The sequence below is a fragment of the Dermacentor albipictus genome, chromosome 1 (assembly GCF_038994185.2).
Source record: "Dermacentor albipictus isolate Rhodes 1998 colony chromosome 1, USDA_Dalb.pri_finalv2, whole genome shotgun sequence".
NCBI lineage: Eukaryota > Metazoa > Arthropoda > Arachnida > Ixodida > Ixodidae > Dermacentor > Dermacentor albipictus.
Genome location: NC_091821.1, coordinates 53,577,257 through 53,595,663, shown reverse-complemented (window position 1 = coordinate 53,595,663; position 18,407 = coordinate 53,577,257). Strand labels below are relative to the sequence as shown.

The 18,407-nt window shown below is 45.5% G+C and overlaps 1 protein-coding gene and 1 long non-coding RNA gene across 2 annotated transcripts in view; both read right to left on the bottom strand.

Annotated features, from left to right (window-relative positions):
• LOC135899324 (cytochrome P450 4V2-like) overlaps positions 1–1,110 on the bottom strand; it is a 69,938-nt gene extending 68,828 nt beyond the window's left edge. The window contains exon 1 of the mRNA XM_065428558.1: positions 879–1,110. Coding sequence (XP_065284630.1) covers positions 879–1,110 — 232 coding nt within the window. The remainder of the gene's footprint in view (positions 1–878) is intronic.
• Positions 1,111–9,183: 8,073 nt separating this feature from the next.
• The window catches only part of LOC139055012 (uncharacterized), a 90,554-nt gene continuing 81,330 nt past the window's right edge, over positions 9,184–18,407 (bottom strand). The window contains exon 3 of the long non-coding RNA XR_011511620.1: positions 9,184–9,469. This is a non-coding gene — a long non-coding RNA (uncharacterized lncRNA). The remainder of the gene's footprint in view (positions 9,470–18,407) is intronic.

The following is an 18,407-nucleotide window of genomic DNA, read 5'->3' as shown; positions in this document are numbered from 1 at the left end:
TAAAATGAAACAAATTGCATTGGATTTGGTAGAAATAAAAGAAAACTGTAAGATTTAGAGTATAAATTGCATTGACCCTACAAGAATAGCGGGCCAATCTTCCTGTCTCCGTGCCCAAGAGTCGAGGCACCCAATGACAGCAAATTAGTAACTGTTATAACCTTAGAAGACGCACCGGTATCCCTAATGTTATTTTTCGTAAGATAATGAATTGTTTACAACAAATCGAAAGAAACACTATATACGGTCTCATTTTCCCTACGAATAGAACAAACTGCTGAACGTGCAGACCTGCGCTATATAAATAAAGATTTTAATGTGGTATGCGACAGCGTAGCCTACTGGTAGCCACTTAAAGCCTTCTTGTTTCACAAAGTTTAGCTTACCGGGGGCACAACAGGGGTAATTTGTAGTAGGTGCTGCATAAAATTCTCGTAGCATCGTTTACCTCAAAGCTCTCGCCGTTTAATGCGATGAAAGCTGATGAATCGAGAATATTGATAGCCGCGCTATCAGGGGACGCCTTCGCTAATTCACCTGCCGTTCCGTTTTGAGGTATGCCGTTATACTCAGGAAAGTAAACCAGTCCGATATAAGTAGCGAGATACTAATAATTTAAGCGCTCGAAAGCCTCCGAGTTACCAGAAGCAGTAATTCAGGTACAGAAAGAATCAGTGACGACCACTAGAGAATCTAATGATGGGCATAGCTTACGAAGGGCGATACTTCAGTTTTAATGAGATATTCCTCTTATTCATTAGCCAGCAGACTGAATTTGGTTGGCAGCCAACACAACAGACAAGTTTTATCAGACAACGGACGCATATAGCTTCGTGACCGCACAGATAAGACCGGGAATATTGAAGAAGCGTACTCACTCACTTTCACGTCTACATTAGGTCCCATGGACGACATGTGCTTGTACAAGTCGAGAAGCAGCAGGGAGGACTTCTGCGGCTTGGTCTTCGGCACATCGCGCAGGCGCCAGCACAACCACAGCCAATTGGCGAGGCCCCGCGCAACGAGAACGAGGAACGCCGTGGCGAGCATCCAGGCGATGGTACCTAGGGCCCACACGAAGAGACCCGGCGCCTTCTCCAGCATCCCCATAGCTGTCAGTGCCGAAATCATGTTTGACGCGCGCCTGGTAGGGTACCGACGTTTTTGTACTCCTTGCCCCAAAACCGGCTCAGAGTTGGAATGTCAGTTAGCTGATATTGTACGGGTGCCGTGGAGTACGAGGGTGCGGTGATTGTGAGCGAGCCCCGGCGAAGGCAAGGGAGTTGTGGTTAGTGGAGAGAGCTTACTGTGACGTGTTGCAGAATGCCGACACGGCGTAGCGATCCTGCGGCGAACGAATGGGTACGTGACCGCCTTTAACTGCCTCAAGAGGCGCGGCGATGCGGATATTCGCTATTCCGCCTCTTTCGGTTTGTTCGTCAATTTATGTGCCGCCTGAGAAGGCTCGGTATGTTTTACGAGATGAAAGGAAGGCATTTCCGAGCACATGCAGCTGCTAATTGTAGTTTGAGGAGGAGGAGGAGGAGGAGGAGGGGGGGGGGGAATAAACTTTATTTGTGCACAGCAGACTTGAGACCTAGGCCTCTAACTAAATGACGGCCTCGAGCCCTTGGGCCCTGGCGGCATCTTCGGCCTGCTGGATTGCCTTGAGTTGGTCTTCCAGTGCACAGCTGAGCAACGCGGTCTCCCACTGCTCTCTGGTCTTAATTATTTTATTCTGTATGGGTGTACGAGGACAAACCCAAACCATGTGTTGTAGGTCCACCCTTTGTTGACAGAACCTACATCTATCCGTGTAAAGGTCCGGGTACTAGCGGTGGTAGGCCACCGGGTTCGAATATGTATCTGTTTGTCAGAGGCGCCATGCCGTCGCTTGCCGTCTATTTAACGAGGAGTGTGCCGGGGGGAAATGGGCCCTTCCCAATTTATAGTGTTTGGTGATCTCGTTAAAGCTGGTCATCCGGACTCTCTCCGTTCCCAGTATTTGGTGCGTGTCACCTGCTCGGCCTGTCAGTTCTCGAGCCAGGTTGTGCGCTATTTCGTTTCCGGGAAGGGAGGAGTGTGCGGGTGCCCATATAATGTGAATGTCGCGATCTTCACGAAAGTTGTTTAAAATTCTCAGTGCTTCCGGCGAGATTCTTCCTTTTGCATAGTTCTTGACGGCTGTCTTGCAGTCGCTCACTACGATGTTAGCTTCCGTGGAGGCAATTGCCAGTGCTAAGGCAGCTTCCTCCGCCACCTCTGCCTTCCATGTTTTTACCGTGCCATTAACTATGCAGTCACCCTCTAGACTCGTATCAACTATCCACATCTTTGTCAATTTGCATACTCCGCCGCGTCCACATAGACCACGCCCCTGGCACTACGGAATCTTTTGTGGAGAGCTCTCGCTCTTGCGATTCTTCAATCTTCGTGAAACTCCGGGTGCGCCTGTTTCTGAGGATTGGGGGTATTGATAAATGTTCCCTTATTTTCCTTGGGATGTCTCTCCGCACTCCGTGCTGTGCTTCGTAGGTTATTCCGATGTCATCTAAGATGTGTCTCCCCGTCAAACTCTGTGTAAGCCTTTCATACTGCGCTACTCTCTGGGCCTCAATAAGTTCGTCTAATGTGTTGTGCACGCCGAGCGCCAAGAGTTTCTCGTTTGGCGTATTTGCCGGAAATCCCAAGGCTTGCTCATACGCCCTTCTAATAATGCAGTCTATCTTGGCTTTCTCCGCAGCGTAGAGCTTGAGGTAAGGAACCACATATACAATACGACTGATTACGAATGTTTCTATTAATCGGATGAAATTGTGCTCTTTCATGCCATAGTGCCTGTTGGATATCCGCTTTATTAGCCTGATTGTTTGTTGAAGACTATTGTCAAGCAGTCTAATGGTTTCTCCGTTATGGCCGTTTTCGGATATGCGGAGTCCCAGTATTCTCAGGCTCTCCACTATCGGTATCGTGGTGCCTCCTACTGTGACCACAATGCCCGGCCTTTCCCTAATGCTTTTTCTACTCCTGCATGAGGGACCATGTTCTCTCTTTTTTTTTTAAGTGAATTACAGTCCATTCGCAAGATATCGCTTCGCCTACCTGTCACGGAGGGACGTGGCCCGGTGACGGGCATATGTCAATGCTTGTTTCAGAAATGTGTGACAACTGTTGCTGAGAGCATACGCTGCGACGCGCGTGCGGCTATAAGATCACATAAGTCCCTCAGAAAGAAACATAGGGGAGAACATCCGCTGTGCAAGCTCTGCTGGCCCGGCACTTCGCTCAATACGCAGAGTCCGTGGCTTCGGTTCATGTTGTCAGCTACGAAACCTATGCGAATCCGATTCCCACTGAGAGCATGTACCCTTTTCTTCTGCTTCCTTTCAGTTCATACAAAGCCTTTCGACGGCAGATTAACTTCGTATCACATCTTGTTTTTTTCATATGGAACTTTTTGAGAGATTCAATCTGATTGGCAGTGCTCTCTTTCTCACAGTTACTTTTTTTTTTCAAGGCGCATACAATTAACAACGATAGAAAATTAACAGAGAGCCTTGAACAATTCACTTCTTTCACAAACATGGACGCCATATATTTTGCGTGGATCTTCCAGGACCTGGTTTCATTTGTCTGTTTGTTGTTAGTTAAATTCACCTCTGGATTATGAAGTGTTTGCCACCTTGGGCAACAATTTGGGAAAGGAGGCCGTTGCGGACCTAGTGAGCATTCTCGCCTCCAATCGCTTTGATTGTTAACATATATTCGCTTTTTGTTTCGTTGGTTGCCCAAGAAAATGCTTCAGCGTTCGAGGGAGATGACTTAAGCATGATCGTGTACTCCTAGTAGAAACTAATAAGGTGTGGTCAAATCGCAAGGATCCCACGCTTGTTCTCAAGCATGAGCCGTTTCTAAATAACTCCCCTATATTTATTTTTGCTTTTTTAAAATCTTACTGACGAATTGCACTTGAAATGCGGTATATAGAGTTCCAGTCTACATTTACTAGCTTTCACTGAAAATTTTATGATCTTTTTAAGATTGCAGAAATAAAATTCAAAAGCAGCGTGTCCACACATATAGTAACTTTAGTAGAGTGGTTTTCTGGGCCAGTTGGCACATCGTGAACGAATAGGAGGTTCCAGCAAGTACGGGCGTGAGCATAAGTAAAAGGAACGGACAGGGCAACGCTGGACTTACAACTGAAGTTAACTGCGAATACAATCCACAAATCTCCGCCACGCATGCGTAGAAAACCAAGGACAATAAGAAGGTTTATAGTCAAAGATCAACAAAAACACACACACGCACGCGAAAAGCCTAGTCACACCCCTTCCGGTCTATAGGGCAACAAGAAGAGAGAAGAGAGAAAGAAGTTTAATGACACGAAATGCCGAGAGGTCGGCCTGAGGTATATTCCTCTAGCCAGCTACTCGGCATTGGGGGAAGGGGAAGTGGGAAAGAAAGAGGGAAGAAAGAGGTGCATGATGGGTGACGATGACGATAGAAGGAAGATGTAGAAAATATGGCAAGCAATTGGGCATGCTCAAAGTCTGCAGTCCAGGCCTGTAATTTTTAAAAAGTTCAGTAATGCCTTGATGGCCTTAAAACTCGACTGAGCGTCTGGCCAAGAGCCTAAAATAATATCCTCCGACAACGGTGCACTGTCGAGACGCGTAAGGTCCTTGACCAACCTATCACGCTCTTCCACGAACTTAGGGCAGTCACAAAGCACATGACCTATAGTTTCAGTCACATTGCACACCTCACAGTGTGGAGACTCGGTGCGTCGCATGAGGGCAACAACACTTGGATTAACATGATAGATCTAAAAATTTAATTTCTTTAGCATTGATATGGAGCGAAGGTTCACGCACACATATATGCGCACCCAACTATTTGCTGTGGAAGGCTTCGCTTATTTCTCTTTCCACTTCTAAGGTTCTAAGGATCTAAGTTGCTCCTGCACTGTGTCACATTTTTTTATCCAAGTTCGACAGTAATGTGATTCACAGACTGCAGGACAAACGTATTCTGCAAATTTTTAGGTATGTAGATGATTGTTTATTGCTTTTAAGGTTAAATTCCGATGATAGCCTTGAATCGATAGCGAGAAGGATGTTAATGTGTTTCGAAAAGTCTTCTGGGTCCTCAGATTCACGTTTAAACCTGCAAAGAAAACTTGATCAGATTTCTGGATTTGGAAATTAAATTTCATAGTGAGAGGCATGTGTGTTGGTGTTATTGCCCTAGATTGAACAAATCGCGCCTCCCGTATGAATCGTCCCACTCCAAAGTAATAAAAGGAGGCATAACTTCCTTATATTTCCCGAATGCTCTTGACAAGAGCTGTACTCTCTTTGCATGAGAGTTTTGAAGCCTAGAAGGCGAGGTTAATGTCGGCAGGGTACCCGGCCTCACTCCTGATGGCTGTGGCTGAATCCCTGTTTAGAAAGATGACGAAAAAGAAAGCCGTGGAAACACGGCTGATGACAATGAATCTTCAAAAAGAAAAAAGGTCATAGTGATGCCGCATTTGCATGGCCAGTCTCACAAACTTAAGAGGGTGGCCATTAGGAATGCGTCACGCTAGTGTTTACGGCGCTGAGCAAACGGGTTAGGTTGTGTAAAAACATCACAGGAGAGAAGAAAGATGCTGGTATTGGCTGTGGAAAAAAAGCACACCACTTTTTTTTCACACGAAGTATGCATCTTCGGTCGTGTATCAAATACCTCTCTCATGGGGACTATCCTATGTTGGCCAGACAGGCCGTTGCATCAATGATCGCATGGACAGGAGGGAACTTGCTGAACTTGTGTGTGTGCGTGTGTGCGTGCGTGCGTGTGTGTGTGTGTGTGTGTGTGCGTGCGTGCGTGCGTGTGCGTGTGCGTGTGTGTGTGTGTGTGTGTGTGTGTGTGTGTGTGTGTGTGTGTGTGTGTGTGTGTGTGTGTGTGTGTGTGTGTGTGTTGTCCCCACCGTTGTCCTGTCCGCTCCTTTCTTGGCACAATTAAACTTAATTATTTAGCATAATACCCGAAAATATTATGTGACTCTTCAGCAAACAGTTTTAACGCTCACGGGTTAACGTGGTGATGTTTTCAAAGTGGCCGAGTTGGGAAGTTGTCGGTGTTATTTGGTGGCATTAAGAATTGCGACTTTCTAACCAAATTTCTCCTTGCTGAATGTCGATACGTCAGCCTGCAATAACCAGCGAAGACAACTTATACCATCACGGCTTTTTTCACTAACCAATAGACCTTTAAAGCTTTAATATTGTTGGTCGGCTGGTTAGGTAGATAAAAGCGTAATGAAGTTTTTTTAGCTATGCCGCGACTGCAAGGGCAATAAATCTTATTTACGAAAAAAAAACCCAATGAAGGTCGTTTTCGCTATGTCGTTTTACATGCGTGCGAGCAAACCGGATTTTCGTGCTTTTATTGAGCCCATGCTCAGCGATTGTCATTGCCAGGACACGTGCGTGGCCTCTGCAAACATTCGCGGAGTAGCAGCAGCGTGCCAGAGCGTTACGTCATGGCAGAGCTCATTTCTGTTCCATTCTTGCTGTTTGAAAGCAAAGCGTGTGCTCCAGCCAGCTAAAACACGGTTTCTTGCTTTTGGCAAACTGGAGGCTTTAACTATAGTTAACCTCCCTGCCTTTCTCTCCTTTGCATCTCCCTCTCTCTCTCTCTCTCTCTCTCCCTCTTGCTTTTGGTATATCGTGTGCTTCGCATCGCCCTGTACTGATGTTGAGTGTCCGTTCTTTTTTATATGTAATAGCGTGAAAGGCCGTGCATCGTAGAAAATCCGGTGTCGGTGCCGGCGTCGCCAGAGTTGCGCGTGATTGAAAATTTCCGTATGTATTTAAGTATATGCATATGGCACGCCTTGTTATGTGACATGTGACATATTCGGGTTATAGTGCCACACGATTCTATCTGTAAAGTTGCTCATACCTTGCCTTACATTCTTGACAAACTTATTCCTCGGAATTTTGAGAATGTCAGCCCACAAACAAATGTAATTAAAAAAAACACGGACAACGCACGCTTTTTATGTTAAGTCTTCTCAGGCTCAAATATTCAAAGTGCGAAACAATAGTACAAACCTGAAAATGATGTAACACCCGCCGTGGTTGCTTCGTGGCTATGGTGTTGGGCTGCTAAGGACGAGGTCACGGAATGGAATTCAGACCACGGTGGCCGCATTTCGAAGAAAGCGTAATGCGCAAACACCCGTGTACTTAGATTAAGGTGCACGTTAAATATCCCGATGTGGTCCAAATTTTCGGAGTCTTCCACTATGGCGTGTTTCATAATCAAATCGTGGTTTTGGCACGTAAAACCCCAAATTTAATTTTTTAATGATGTAATTTTTTTGCCGCGGCTGTACACTCTTCTGTACACTACCTCTGGGGTCGGCCGACGCAAGAGGCCGCGTTTCTACCAGAAAGCTCGTGTTCCTGCTTAACGTTCGCCGCCAGCGTTTCCCGGTAAATATTACGGTTACATAAGCTACAGTTGCCACTAAGCGTCAGGGATCAGTCAGGGATCTTTGAAGGCGAAGGCGAAGCTTAAGCGTCCTTACCCACCGTGGTTGCTCAGTGGCTATGGTGTTGTGCTGCTGAGCACGCGGTCGCGGGATCGAATCCCGGCCACAGCGGCCGCATTTCGATGGGGGCTAAATGCGAAAACACCCGTGTACTTAGGTTTAAGTGCACGTTGAAGAACCCCAGGTGGTCGAAATTCCCGGAGTCCTCCACTGCGGCGTGCCTCATAATCAGAAAGTGGTTTTGGCACATAAGACCCCATAATTTAGTTAATTTTTTAGTGTCCTTCAAATGTTTGCTGTTCCTTAATTGGAGATTTCGCGAATGCGGATGACCTTCGGAGGCACTGGTTATTGCCAACGCACCCAGTTGATCAGCAACACTTTAATGAAATTCTACTCACTCGCCAAATTCTTTTTTTGTCATTAACGCGCTATGTGCAGTATGCTGCCTATACGTGCTCCGAACGTGGAGTACGTTCACGCACCTCCACGTTCACCAAAACATGTAGCCCTCATGGTTGCGTATATGTATATATAAAGTGATGCGTTCTTATTTGTAGATTACAGGACCAGCTTTGAGTATTTCGTTTTTTGCGTTGTCTTGCGGCAGCCAGTGGAGCAATGTTTTGCATGCTTCTTGCCCGGCATAGCGCGCGCAAGAAAAGCGCGAGTCAAATGTTTTTCCTCCTGGGATTTCCAGAAGTGGCGTGTAACAAGAAGAACATCGCGTACAAAAAAACAAAAAAAACAGCCAAGAGACAAAGCTTCAGCTGCTCCGTCCCATTCAGCTGTTAACCATGCAGCTATTTACAAGTCTCAAGTCCATGCGTACATCTTTCGATGCAGTAACTGAGGTCAGCGCGCACTCTGTGCAAGCACAGATGGTATCTGAGCCAGTTAATTTAAATCACAAAGATCGTCTCTAGGCTCACCGGCCTGCTAAGCAAGGCGCCTAATTGTGGCAGGCACTTCGCCGAAAACAATACATTCGAACGCTTTTCTTCGGATACCAAAATGTTTTGTTTGTCCAGTGACTGCGCACTTCTGCTAACTTCATTTGTCACCGAACCTTCTACAATAGCATAACTGCGAGTCGGCCTAGTTGGAACAAATTCATCTTAAAGCTTTTTGTGCGCAAACAAACAGGGACGAAGAATAGGGGCGCTCGTCCTTGTGTTGCCCCTATTCTTCGTCTCTGTTTGTTTGCGCACAAAAAGTTTTATGATGCTTCTACAATAGCTTGTTGTCGCAGCCAGAAATGTATTTCAACTTTAGTTCGCTTCCTCGCTTTCGGCAGATCCTGAGAAATTGTCAAGCTATGGCGCTGAAATGAATGCGCGAATGTGCTTCTAGTCATTTAATTCAGTTCACTCCCGTCATCGGTCCATTTTTTTCTTTTGCTTTAGCAATGCATTTCGCCGCAAACAAACATGACTGAGCTGTGCTTTGCGCGGAAAGAAGTCCGTGAATCCACTGGTGCGGGCTGCCGCTTCATTTTTTTTTTTTTCAGATACGGAATTTCCCGCAGTAACTATGGCTCGGCCCATAACGCAGGTGTTTCCATTCTAGAAGGACAACAAAATATTTGTTATTTAAATGCTTTTATTGTTTCATGAGCAAAAGTATTTCCCACGTATTTTTACCATATAGTCCTGCTACAACTCCTTCGTTGGTTCTTGATTTTTCTTGCCCTAACAACAATTTCTATCGTATGCACTGAAGGCCTGCTCTCATGCGAAATCTAGTTCTTTTGAATACGGGTGTGGGCGCCTCGTTTATGGCCTCGGGTTCTGCCATGGCGACGAGTTCGCCTCTTTTGTGGCGACAGAGAATCGTGTTGCCGCAGCAGCCCCTCTTGCGACCACAGTAGTCCTTGATGCAGCTTGGAACGGATTCTGCTCATATTTAGCCAGGCCGCCCCTGAAAATACGGGGTGATCATTTTTAAGCTTTCCTGTTTTTTTTTCTTTTTAAATCGCCTGTAACAGCTAGCATAATTCTTGTTCTTGAGCTGAATTAGTCGAAGAGGGGCACAACGAGAAAATGAAACACATATACTACTGATTAACAAAAATCCACTAATCAGCGTTCTAGTTATTTATTTCGCGCCACATATTGTAATTTACGATTTGTGGCCGGTGTGCTTACGAAATGTACCGACTGCGAGGCAGCATCCGCGAAATGGATATGCGTTGCAGTTTCTTTTTAAAAGAAAACGCTGTTTTAGGCATTGAAGCACAAAACTAACTGGAGCACCAACGAATTTCATCGTAAACATTGAAAATTATTATCTCCGAAATGGTGCCGTCCAGAGAATTTGTTTTCAGTAGATACGCCTTGCGAACTGAACGGCTATAATTCGTATATTGAAATCTGAGCCGTCAAGCAATCAAGCAGAGAGTTAATTTGAATAATTATGTTAATTATTCAATTAAGCATTTTGATTTCTCGTAAAAGGTAAGGGACACTTTGTCCTGTAATTCAGATCGAGGATTATAACTGCGCGATCTGACACAGGCAATTTTTAAATATGTGATGCTGCTAAAAAAAAAAGAGCACCCTGTATACAATGCAGTGACCACACAGAAGACACGCGGTCACGTAACGGATGAACTAAAAGTGATGTCCCAAAGCCATGGGTGTGCTTAATCGGACATATATGTTGGGGCAACCATACATAAGCTTTGTACGGAAGCACGCCAGTCGCGAACTATTCGTGAATACGCTTGTATGACTGACGGAATCCAATTGGTCAGTATTACGGCAGTTGAAATTTCCGGCAATTATGACCGGAGATGTCTTTGCGCGACGCAGTATCGCGGCAGAAGTCTCCTGTGACCTCGCAACCGGCAATTCTTCTCAACTGACCGAAACTCCTTTGGCGTTTCGTGATGGTTTCGATGGTAGTTATCGTCCATCACTACACTTTCTTTGTTATTAATGGTTTGTTTACTGTTTATCCTGTGTGTTTTATCTGTACACTGACCGCTTCCACCCCCGATTGTCGTGACCCACTTCCCGGCCGAGGAGCGTGCTTTGATTTTCAACATCTTTAATAAGCCCCGCAACCGGCTCGAGTGACACTGTGTCCTTGTTCGGCACACACGCCGAGCAGAGGAAGGTTGGTGGCGTGCCAAAGAGAAGAAGAAAGTGTACAGCGCCCTTCGCGAGCTGATAGAGTGTGCTCTGGTGTAGGTCGATATTTGAGGGCGCTGTAGCCTATGTAATTGGCAACACTGTCACTGAAGACTGGATTAGCGTGCTGATTTATGTGGCACAAAGTTACGGGTGATCAGCTATATACAGTCGCGCTTATGCCTGGCCCAATAAAGACTGTATATACGTGGGATGTCTCGTGTGATTGAATTAGTGGTTTTGTATGGACTTTTGCAAAGATATTACTGATGCAATTGCGGTGTTTCCTTGTGGAAGCGGCTATTAGCTCGGTCGAAGACAAAAGCTAGGTCCCCTGGAGTGATATGCTGAAAGAAGCTCTCACCATCAGTGAAGAACTTGAGGTCACATAAAAGAAAAAGAGAAAAGAAGGGCGGGATGGGAGAGAACGGTGGGCAGGGGCTTTCATCTGCAACTAGACATTTGTTCCCCGTACAAGAATAATAATGCACAGGTTGTGCTTTTGTATAAGTCTTGGTTCGTGTGCAAATGACGTAGCGGACGCTGACATAACTTTACGCTGAGAATAAAAGCAATTGAAGTGGTGAGTAGCTTCTGCAAAGCTTTTGCAAGGTGGCTATATATATATATATATATATATATATATATATATATATATATATATATATATATATATATGCGTGCACATGTGTGTGTGTGTTCACGCATCCAAGAGAGAGTAACGTGTATTTGTGTACAGCATACGTTTGTTTCCCAATCTTCTCTGATCAAAGGAGAGTAATCTTCCTTCCGCGACTTACGTCGTGGTAAGCACACCTTTTCGAGAGCACTCTCTAGCAAAAGGTGGACGGCACCGCCCCCTTCTTCTGGCCCCTTGCACTTTCAACCTTACCGCGAAAATTAGTTGAAAGATGGGCTGCGATAGCATTTATTTTGTGCCACGTGGACATTATTCCCATGGACCTTCATGCGGGAAGTTACTCGAACCAAGTTCTTGGACTTATTTCCCAGTTTTATTTATTTCCTTCTTTTTTTTTCGACACTAATATTTTAGTCTCTCTACGACGTGCCTGTACGCGAGAGTAATCGAAGACAGTAGCAGGTGCAACTTGGGCCCCTATATTTTGTGCAGAAAAGATTTTTAAAAAAGTCGGGGGCACAACCAAAATATGCCACTGAGCTATTTTCCGATATTTGTAGAGCGCGAGGTTAATTAAGGTACGTTTCGAACTACAGCGCAAGGCCGTGACGGTGTAGGCTACTCGAGCCAAGTTTGGTAGCAGAAACACGCACACAGACGCGCGAGCGTGCACACACACTCGCATGAACTTGTGTGAACTCAGCAGTGACCGCCACTGACCTACCACTTATCAACTACTACCAACAACCGACCGCCGTCCGCTGCCGACGGCCACCCATGAAAACGGGCGAGAGAGGCAAAGATTATTCGTTTAAAAAAAAATGAACGCACGAGGTAAGTATGCCCAAGTAGAAGGATAGGTACATAATGTTCAGTGTGAAGTTCAGTATGAAGTTGAGTGGAGGCAGATGGAACATAATTACACAATAATGGGGGCGCCGTTAGTAAGCGTACGAGGGCGGAGAAGGCTTTGATTCGAGCAAGGCCCCATGTGAAAGCAACGTACTTCTTAAGTAAGTCGGTGAGTGGGCAAACGGTGTCGGCGAAAGTCTTGATGAAACGACGGAAATACGAGCGTAGTCCAACAAAGCTTCTTACGTCTACGGTGGAAGACGGAACAGGAAAGTTCTGGACAGCGCGAATCTTGTCAGGGTCGGGTTGAACGCCATCGTCACTGACGAGATGGCCAAGAACGGTAATTTGACGACTTCCACAGTGTCACTTGGATGAGTTAAATTGCAGGTGCCGCAACAATATGAAAGGAAATCGCTGTTTCGTGGAATTTGTCAAGATTAATTCTTCCTAACGGCGTCAGCTGGTACCAGTGATCACCCACATCGAGTGAATAGAACAGTCTGTGATAATGTTATAGAATACAAAGGGCGAGAACTTTCTAACGGTGATCTAGAGAAGCAGATATGGAAGCACTAGGATGAACCCAGCGGGCTGTGCGTATGCGATAGATACCTTTCTGAAAAATACGTAAGCTTGGCTGCTTTCTTTCTCTCTGCATGTGGAGAGGGAAGTGAGAATAAGGCTAGACTTCATTGCCGGTACATTAGAAGCTACAATATCCAAAATAACACCACAGTACGTGTAGTGTATTTTCTCTGTTTAAACCAGACATTTATTATCCACCACCTCGAGAGCGTACGTGACGTTGTGCAGGGTTTGTTCTCCAAGTGAGGTCAGCAGGCCCCTTAAGTCAACGCCTCCAGGATATAACTGAAGGCCTGCTCACTCGCCCCATGACGTCACACGCCTCACTTTTCGTAGTCTGGCAGTAGGCGAAGGGATGCCGACACTGGAACACGTCTTTCAATGCAAGAGCATTATACGGCTCATGAGTCGGAAAATCTGGCGTAGCCGTCAGCGTGACCACCAATGCGCCAAAAAGGAATCGAACCCTCCACCTTTGGTGTGAGTCGAACCCACGATCGTTGGTGTTAAGGATAAGGTAATTAGGGCAGCTCATTAAGATATAGATAATTAAGACACTATACCCACGGCATTTAGTGTCAATTAATACGAACTAAGGTACAGTTAATTAACATGGAGTTAATTAAGGCACTCGAACCCACCACCTTTGGTGGGAGTCGAACACACGACTTATGGTTTAATCAAGGTGAAGTTAATTAGGCCATAGTTAATTAAGATATACTTAATTTAAGACACTCGAACTCGAAGTTGAGCCATCGACATTTGGTGGGAGTCGAAAGTATGACTGCGCTTTGCGCACCTTCTGACGAACACTGTTGGTCACGTCGCGGTGCTTCTGCTAACGTTGCCACAGCGCTTGAAAGCGCCCCTTGAATTTTTTTTGAGATCGTAATATGTTGTGCCTGTGCTCCTCGGCGTGTGCTGTGTGAAGCCGAGGTCGCGGTCACTGCGTGGCTGTTCTACTGCTCTGTGAAACGTGAGAAAGGCAACTAACCAAGCCCTTTAAAGGGAACAACAACCGCCCGGAACGTGCTATGAGATGTTCGCGGAAATGAAGAGACTGTGATTTATAGGGACAGAATCTAGCATACTGATCGCAATTTAAGTAGCAATTATTATTTGAAACTGGCACAGCAAGGCCTGGAAAACGATATAGCGTGCTAACTGGCGGTGGAACCTTGGTTCTAGATAATGATTCACTAGGCGGCACATACAGCGTAACGCTAGCGACAGGTACCCAGTAGCACGTACTCAGCGGCCTCAATGGCACTTATGTTTAGGCTGGACTATCCTCGGGATCGGTCCAAGAAGAAGGCTAGAAACAAGTTACAGACATAAGTACCCGATACGGAAAAGTGGTGGTAACTCGCAAAAGAAGCCCTTGTCATAAAAAGACCATGTTGGTGTCCACGAACCGGCCCTTCTGTAACTTTTCTGGACTGCGTTTGACAGTTTCTCACTAAAAACAAAGAGTTGCGTTTCCTTTTGGCGCACCTTTCTAGCCACTGCGTAGTTGCAGTATTCTACCTAAAACGTGTTACCGAGAACTGTGCATTGTTTTGTCGATCGCGAAAAGCGATATTGAGGCTTGAAAAGCATATGCAGTTGTTTTGTTGAGTTAAGCTGAACGTATTTACGTTTTCTTTTCTAATGGAACTAAGAACACTAGCCTGTTAGGGTGAATAAACAAAGAAATGTCCGAAACTGCTGCAGGCGCTGCTTTCGTCGTTCATGTGCTAACGACATGGGGGGGCACATTTTCTTGCTATGTTATTGCAGGCTATGTATACAAGAAAAATAAGCGTTCATAATTGACTTCAACTCATATTGGGCTATGCGTTGCAAGCCGTGTTTCTGCCCAAGAAATTGCCGTCAGGGGGAAAAGAGAGTGACGAAATGTTAGACTAAAATGATTTCATGTTCTCGCAGGTAGATGTCAGCTCGGCATTTCAAGCTCATCAGTCGCAAGATCTCTTACATGCATGAAAGGATGTCATGAGCGTCCCCTTTAGAAAGGGGCGGTGGTTTGCGCCACTAAGCTCTTGCTATTATACTGCCTAAGGTCCTACCTATGTTAAAAAAGAGAAAAAAAAGAAAAAGACAAGACACCCACGATTTATTTCGATAGCCAAATTTTCTGACCCCCTATTATGAACTTTGTTTTTCCTTTTCTTCCACCAAACATCCAATCACCTCTCACTAATCTCTATTACGGACATGTTTACTTGCCCCCTGCTATCGGTGAACCCAGGGGCTTCAAGCAGGCCAGTGGTGCTTAAATTGACCGCTGGGCAGATATCTTCACATTCTAATAAGACATGTTCCATCGTTTTCCTAGCTTTACCGCAGCAAGCACATGCTTCTTCTTCCGTCTTATATCTCGCTTTATAGGTGCGTGCTCTAAGGCATCCTGATCTCGTTTCGAAAAGTAAACAGCTTCCCTTTGAGTTATGATAAACTATTTCCTTCCTAATTTCGTTTTTTTCCCTTAAGTATTTCCTCATGGCAGGTTTCTTTTCCATTGCCGCCACCCACGAGATTATTTCAGCCTCTGTGACAATCCGCTTGACGTTCTTTGTTGCGGTGTTGCTCACCCTACAGGCCGCACACTTGCTGGTAAGCTTCCCAGTTATTTTCCTCCACTCTGAATCAATGTTTTTTCCTGTACAAATACCTCAACACTCAACCTGCCCATTTACTTTCTTCCAAGTTCCTCGGTAGTTCTTCACAATCAATTTTACTGTGAGGTTCCCTCACATCAAAACTTGTCCAGCCCATATCAAACTGCACAGCTTCATTTGTAGTCTTCCCGTGAGCGCCCAATGCGAGGCGTCCCACTGCCCTTTGGTTGCCATCGAGTCCTGATTGTACCCATGACCCCTTTTTAAGAGCCCTCAAGTCATTTTTTGCTGCAGTGCTTTGACTTCATAAGTAATAAATAAAAAGCCTGCCTTCAACTGCCGATGGTCGACAAAGGAGGCTTAAGCTTTTATATTACTTTGCGCTCGGAAATACTCGTGGCAATGAATATATAAATTTATAGCAGGTCCTGCTCAATTTGTAACGAGTATTAGTCTTGTACATACAACGGTGCACATCGCCAAGGCTACGTCATGATTGGTAACTGTACAGAAAATTTTAAAGAACACAGGCGAAAAAGGCAGGAAGGCTCGCCAAAGAACGCGGCCCTGTAATTTTTCCATCTGCGAAGAGCACGGGAATACGGTGATAACGTCACATTTAGAACAAGCATTATATTATGAGCCGTTGCTCAAGCCACAAGGTTCGCGCAAGCGCTCACCGCATCCAGAAAAAAGTTCGATGAAACACTTGGTTTCTTAGCTTGCCTACCTACCCTATATTCTCGTCTTCGGCTCTCTTGTGCCTCCCCCTTCTCATCTTCTCTCTCTTCTACATGCACTATATACACAAGCATGATCCTGTCTGCACGAAGAACGCAGCAATCTGAGAGTGTGCAGGTGTACATCGTAATTTTATGACACGCGGAGTTCGACAGCAAGAACGCTTTCCCTTTACTGCGACCGGTGAGGGGTCACTGAACAGTTATTTTTGACGCGGATGTAAAATGAAAGGTCAGGAGTGAGTTGGGCAGAAAGGTTTGCAACGGGAGTCAATAAAATTTCATTGCAAGAATTCAGCGGCATCGAGAACAAAGAGAACTGTCGGTCAGGGTGAGTCACAATACTCGCTTGCGGGCCCGGACAACTGTGCCCGGCTCATATGAAGCCGGGAATTTCAATATTGTGCGATATATCGCGTCGTTCTCGTGGCAGTCGGCGTCAATGCGCGTACGCCAACATGGACAGAGGACATATAGAGCCTGCACAAACTTGAGGAAGGGATCACCGCGCTATCTTGCCGCACAGGTGGCTGTAATTTTGCAAGTTTAAACAAACACATGCTGTAGACGAGGACGGGAAAGAGACAGACACAGGTCTTTCATCCACGTTCGTAGTGTGCGCTTGCTTAAACCTGCAAGTATAGACTAAATATAGCCTTTTAACACGTTCTGTTAAGTGACTTCAGTTATTCGGTGCTACCCCTTCCCCCGAAGCATTGCGAAATTCATTCATTAATCTTTATTTGCCAAAAGAAGTCGGAGTTGATGCGGTCGGGTTGCTTTTCTCCGCCTTTTCATCGTCTGCACTATCTGTGCGTAGTCGTCCAACAGAATGTGTTTGATAGTCTCAGAAATTATGAAATTCTTTACGTTCATACAAGCAGACGCAATGAACTTACTTTTTTTAAATCTCCAAGTGATAAGCGTCCGTGCGCATCTCTTGAATGAAGATAAAAATTTTTCGCAATTGCCTTCGATCGCAGGAAACATGTACGAGGAGCCCGGCCACAAAATATTACTGGGTGCGGTTCTGCGATAATGGCAAAATTTCTGCAATTTGGGAGACGCTGCCTGGTGATATAATCTCGACCGGGTGAGGTGGGTCTTCACCGCAGGAATCAGAAAGCGACGATGAAGCCGGGCATAGTCAGGATGAAAACAAGTAGAAAACACTGTATTCACTTCATTGATACATGCATGTGACTGTCGTCTGGCTCTCGAGCGGTTCTTATTAACACGTGGTCCAGCACGGGCTCAAATAACCAGTGGCGGTCGTTGTCGCCGTCTTCCTCCGGAGCCTGTCTTTCCCGTTCGCCCATTCTTTCACTTTCACTTTATTTCCTTAAAGACCCCTCTTCGGGGTATTACATAAGGGGTATGCTACAAAGAATATGAGAAACAAAGAATATCACAATGTTACAAGGCATAATGCGAGGCAATTTCTTCTATAAAGGCAGATGAGCTGGGTATAGAAGCGATGTTGTGCGCAAGGCCATTCCAGTCTTTGGCTGTTCGAGGGAAAAAAGATGATGCAAAAGTGATAGTGCGCGCTTGTGGACGAGCAACGTTTAAGGAATGTCCTAAGCGATGTGATATGCGTGATGGTGGCAAGATATATGGCGCACGATTGAGTATGCAGTGGTAGAGTTTGTGAAACAATGATAAGCTGGTCATTAAACGGTGGTGGGAAAGGGTTTGTATGCCTGATTCCGTTTTTAATGAAGTTACGCTGACATCGTGTGAAAAAGCGGAGTGAATGAACCGGATGGCCCCATTCTGAAATGCCCCAAGGGCGGTAATGAGGAAAGTCGGGCGAGGGCTCCAAATGGATGATGCATATTCTAGTTTGGGTCGTATTAGTGTCTTATAAGCTAATAGGTTCACGTGCTGCGGTCCATTTTTTAAGTGACGTCGTAGGAGCCCAAGGGATCTGTTAGCTGAAGAGATAACGTTAGTCACATGCACACACCAGTCCAAATCATTTGAGACGGTAACGCCCAGGTACTTATAGTCGTTTACAAACTGAATTTGTTCGTTAGCGATTTCGTATTGAAATACCAAGGGGTTAGAACGGCGGGAGAACGACATTGGTTTACATTTAATAGGGCTTAGGACCATTAACCAACCCTGACACCAATTTTGAATATTGTTTAAGTCTTCGTGAAGGGCGATTTGACCATTATCGTTAGTAACTGAGCGGTAAATGACCCAGTCATCAGCGTACATGCACATTTTGCACGACGCATGTAATGGTAGATCATTAATGTATATTAAAAATAGGAG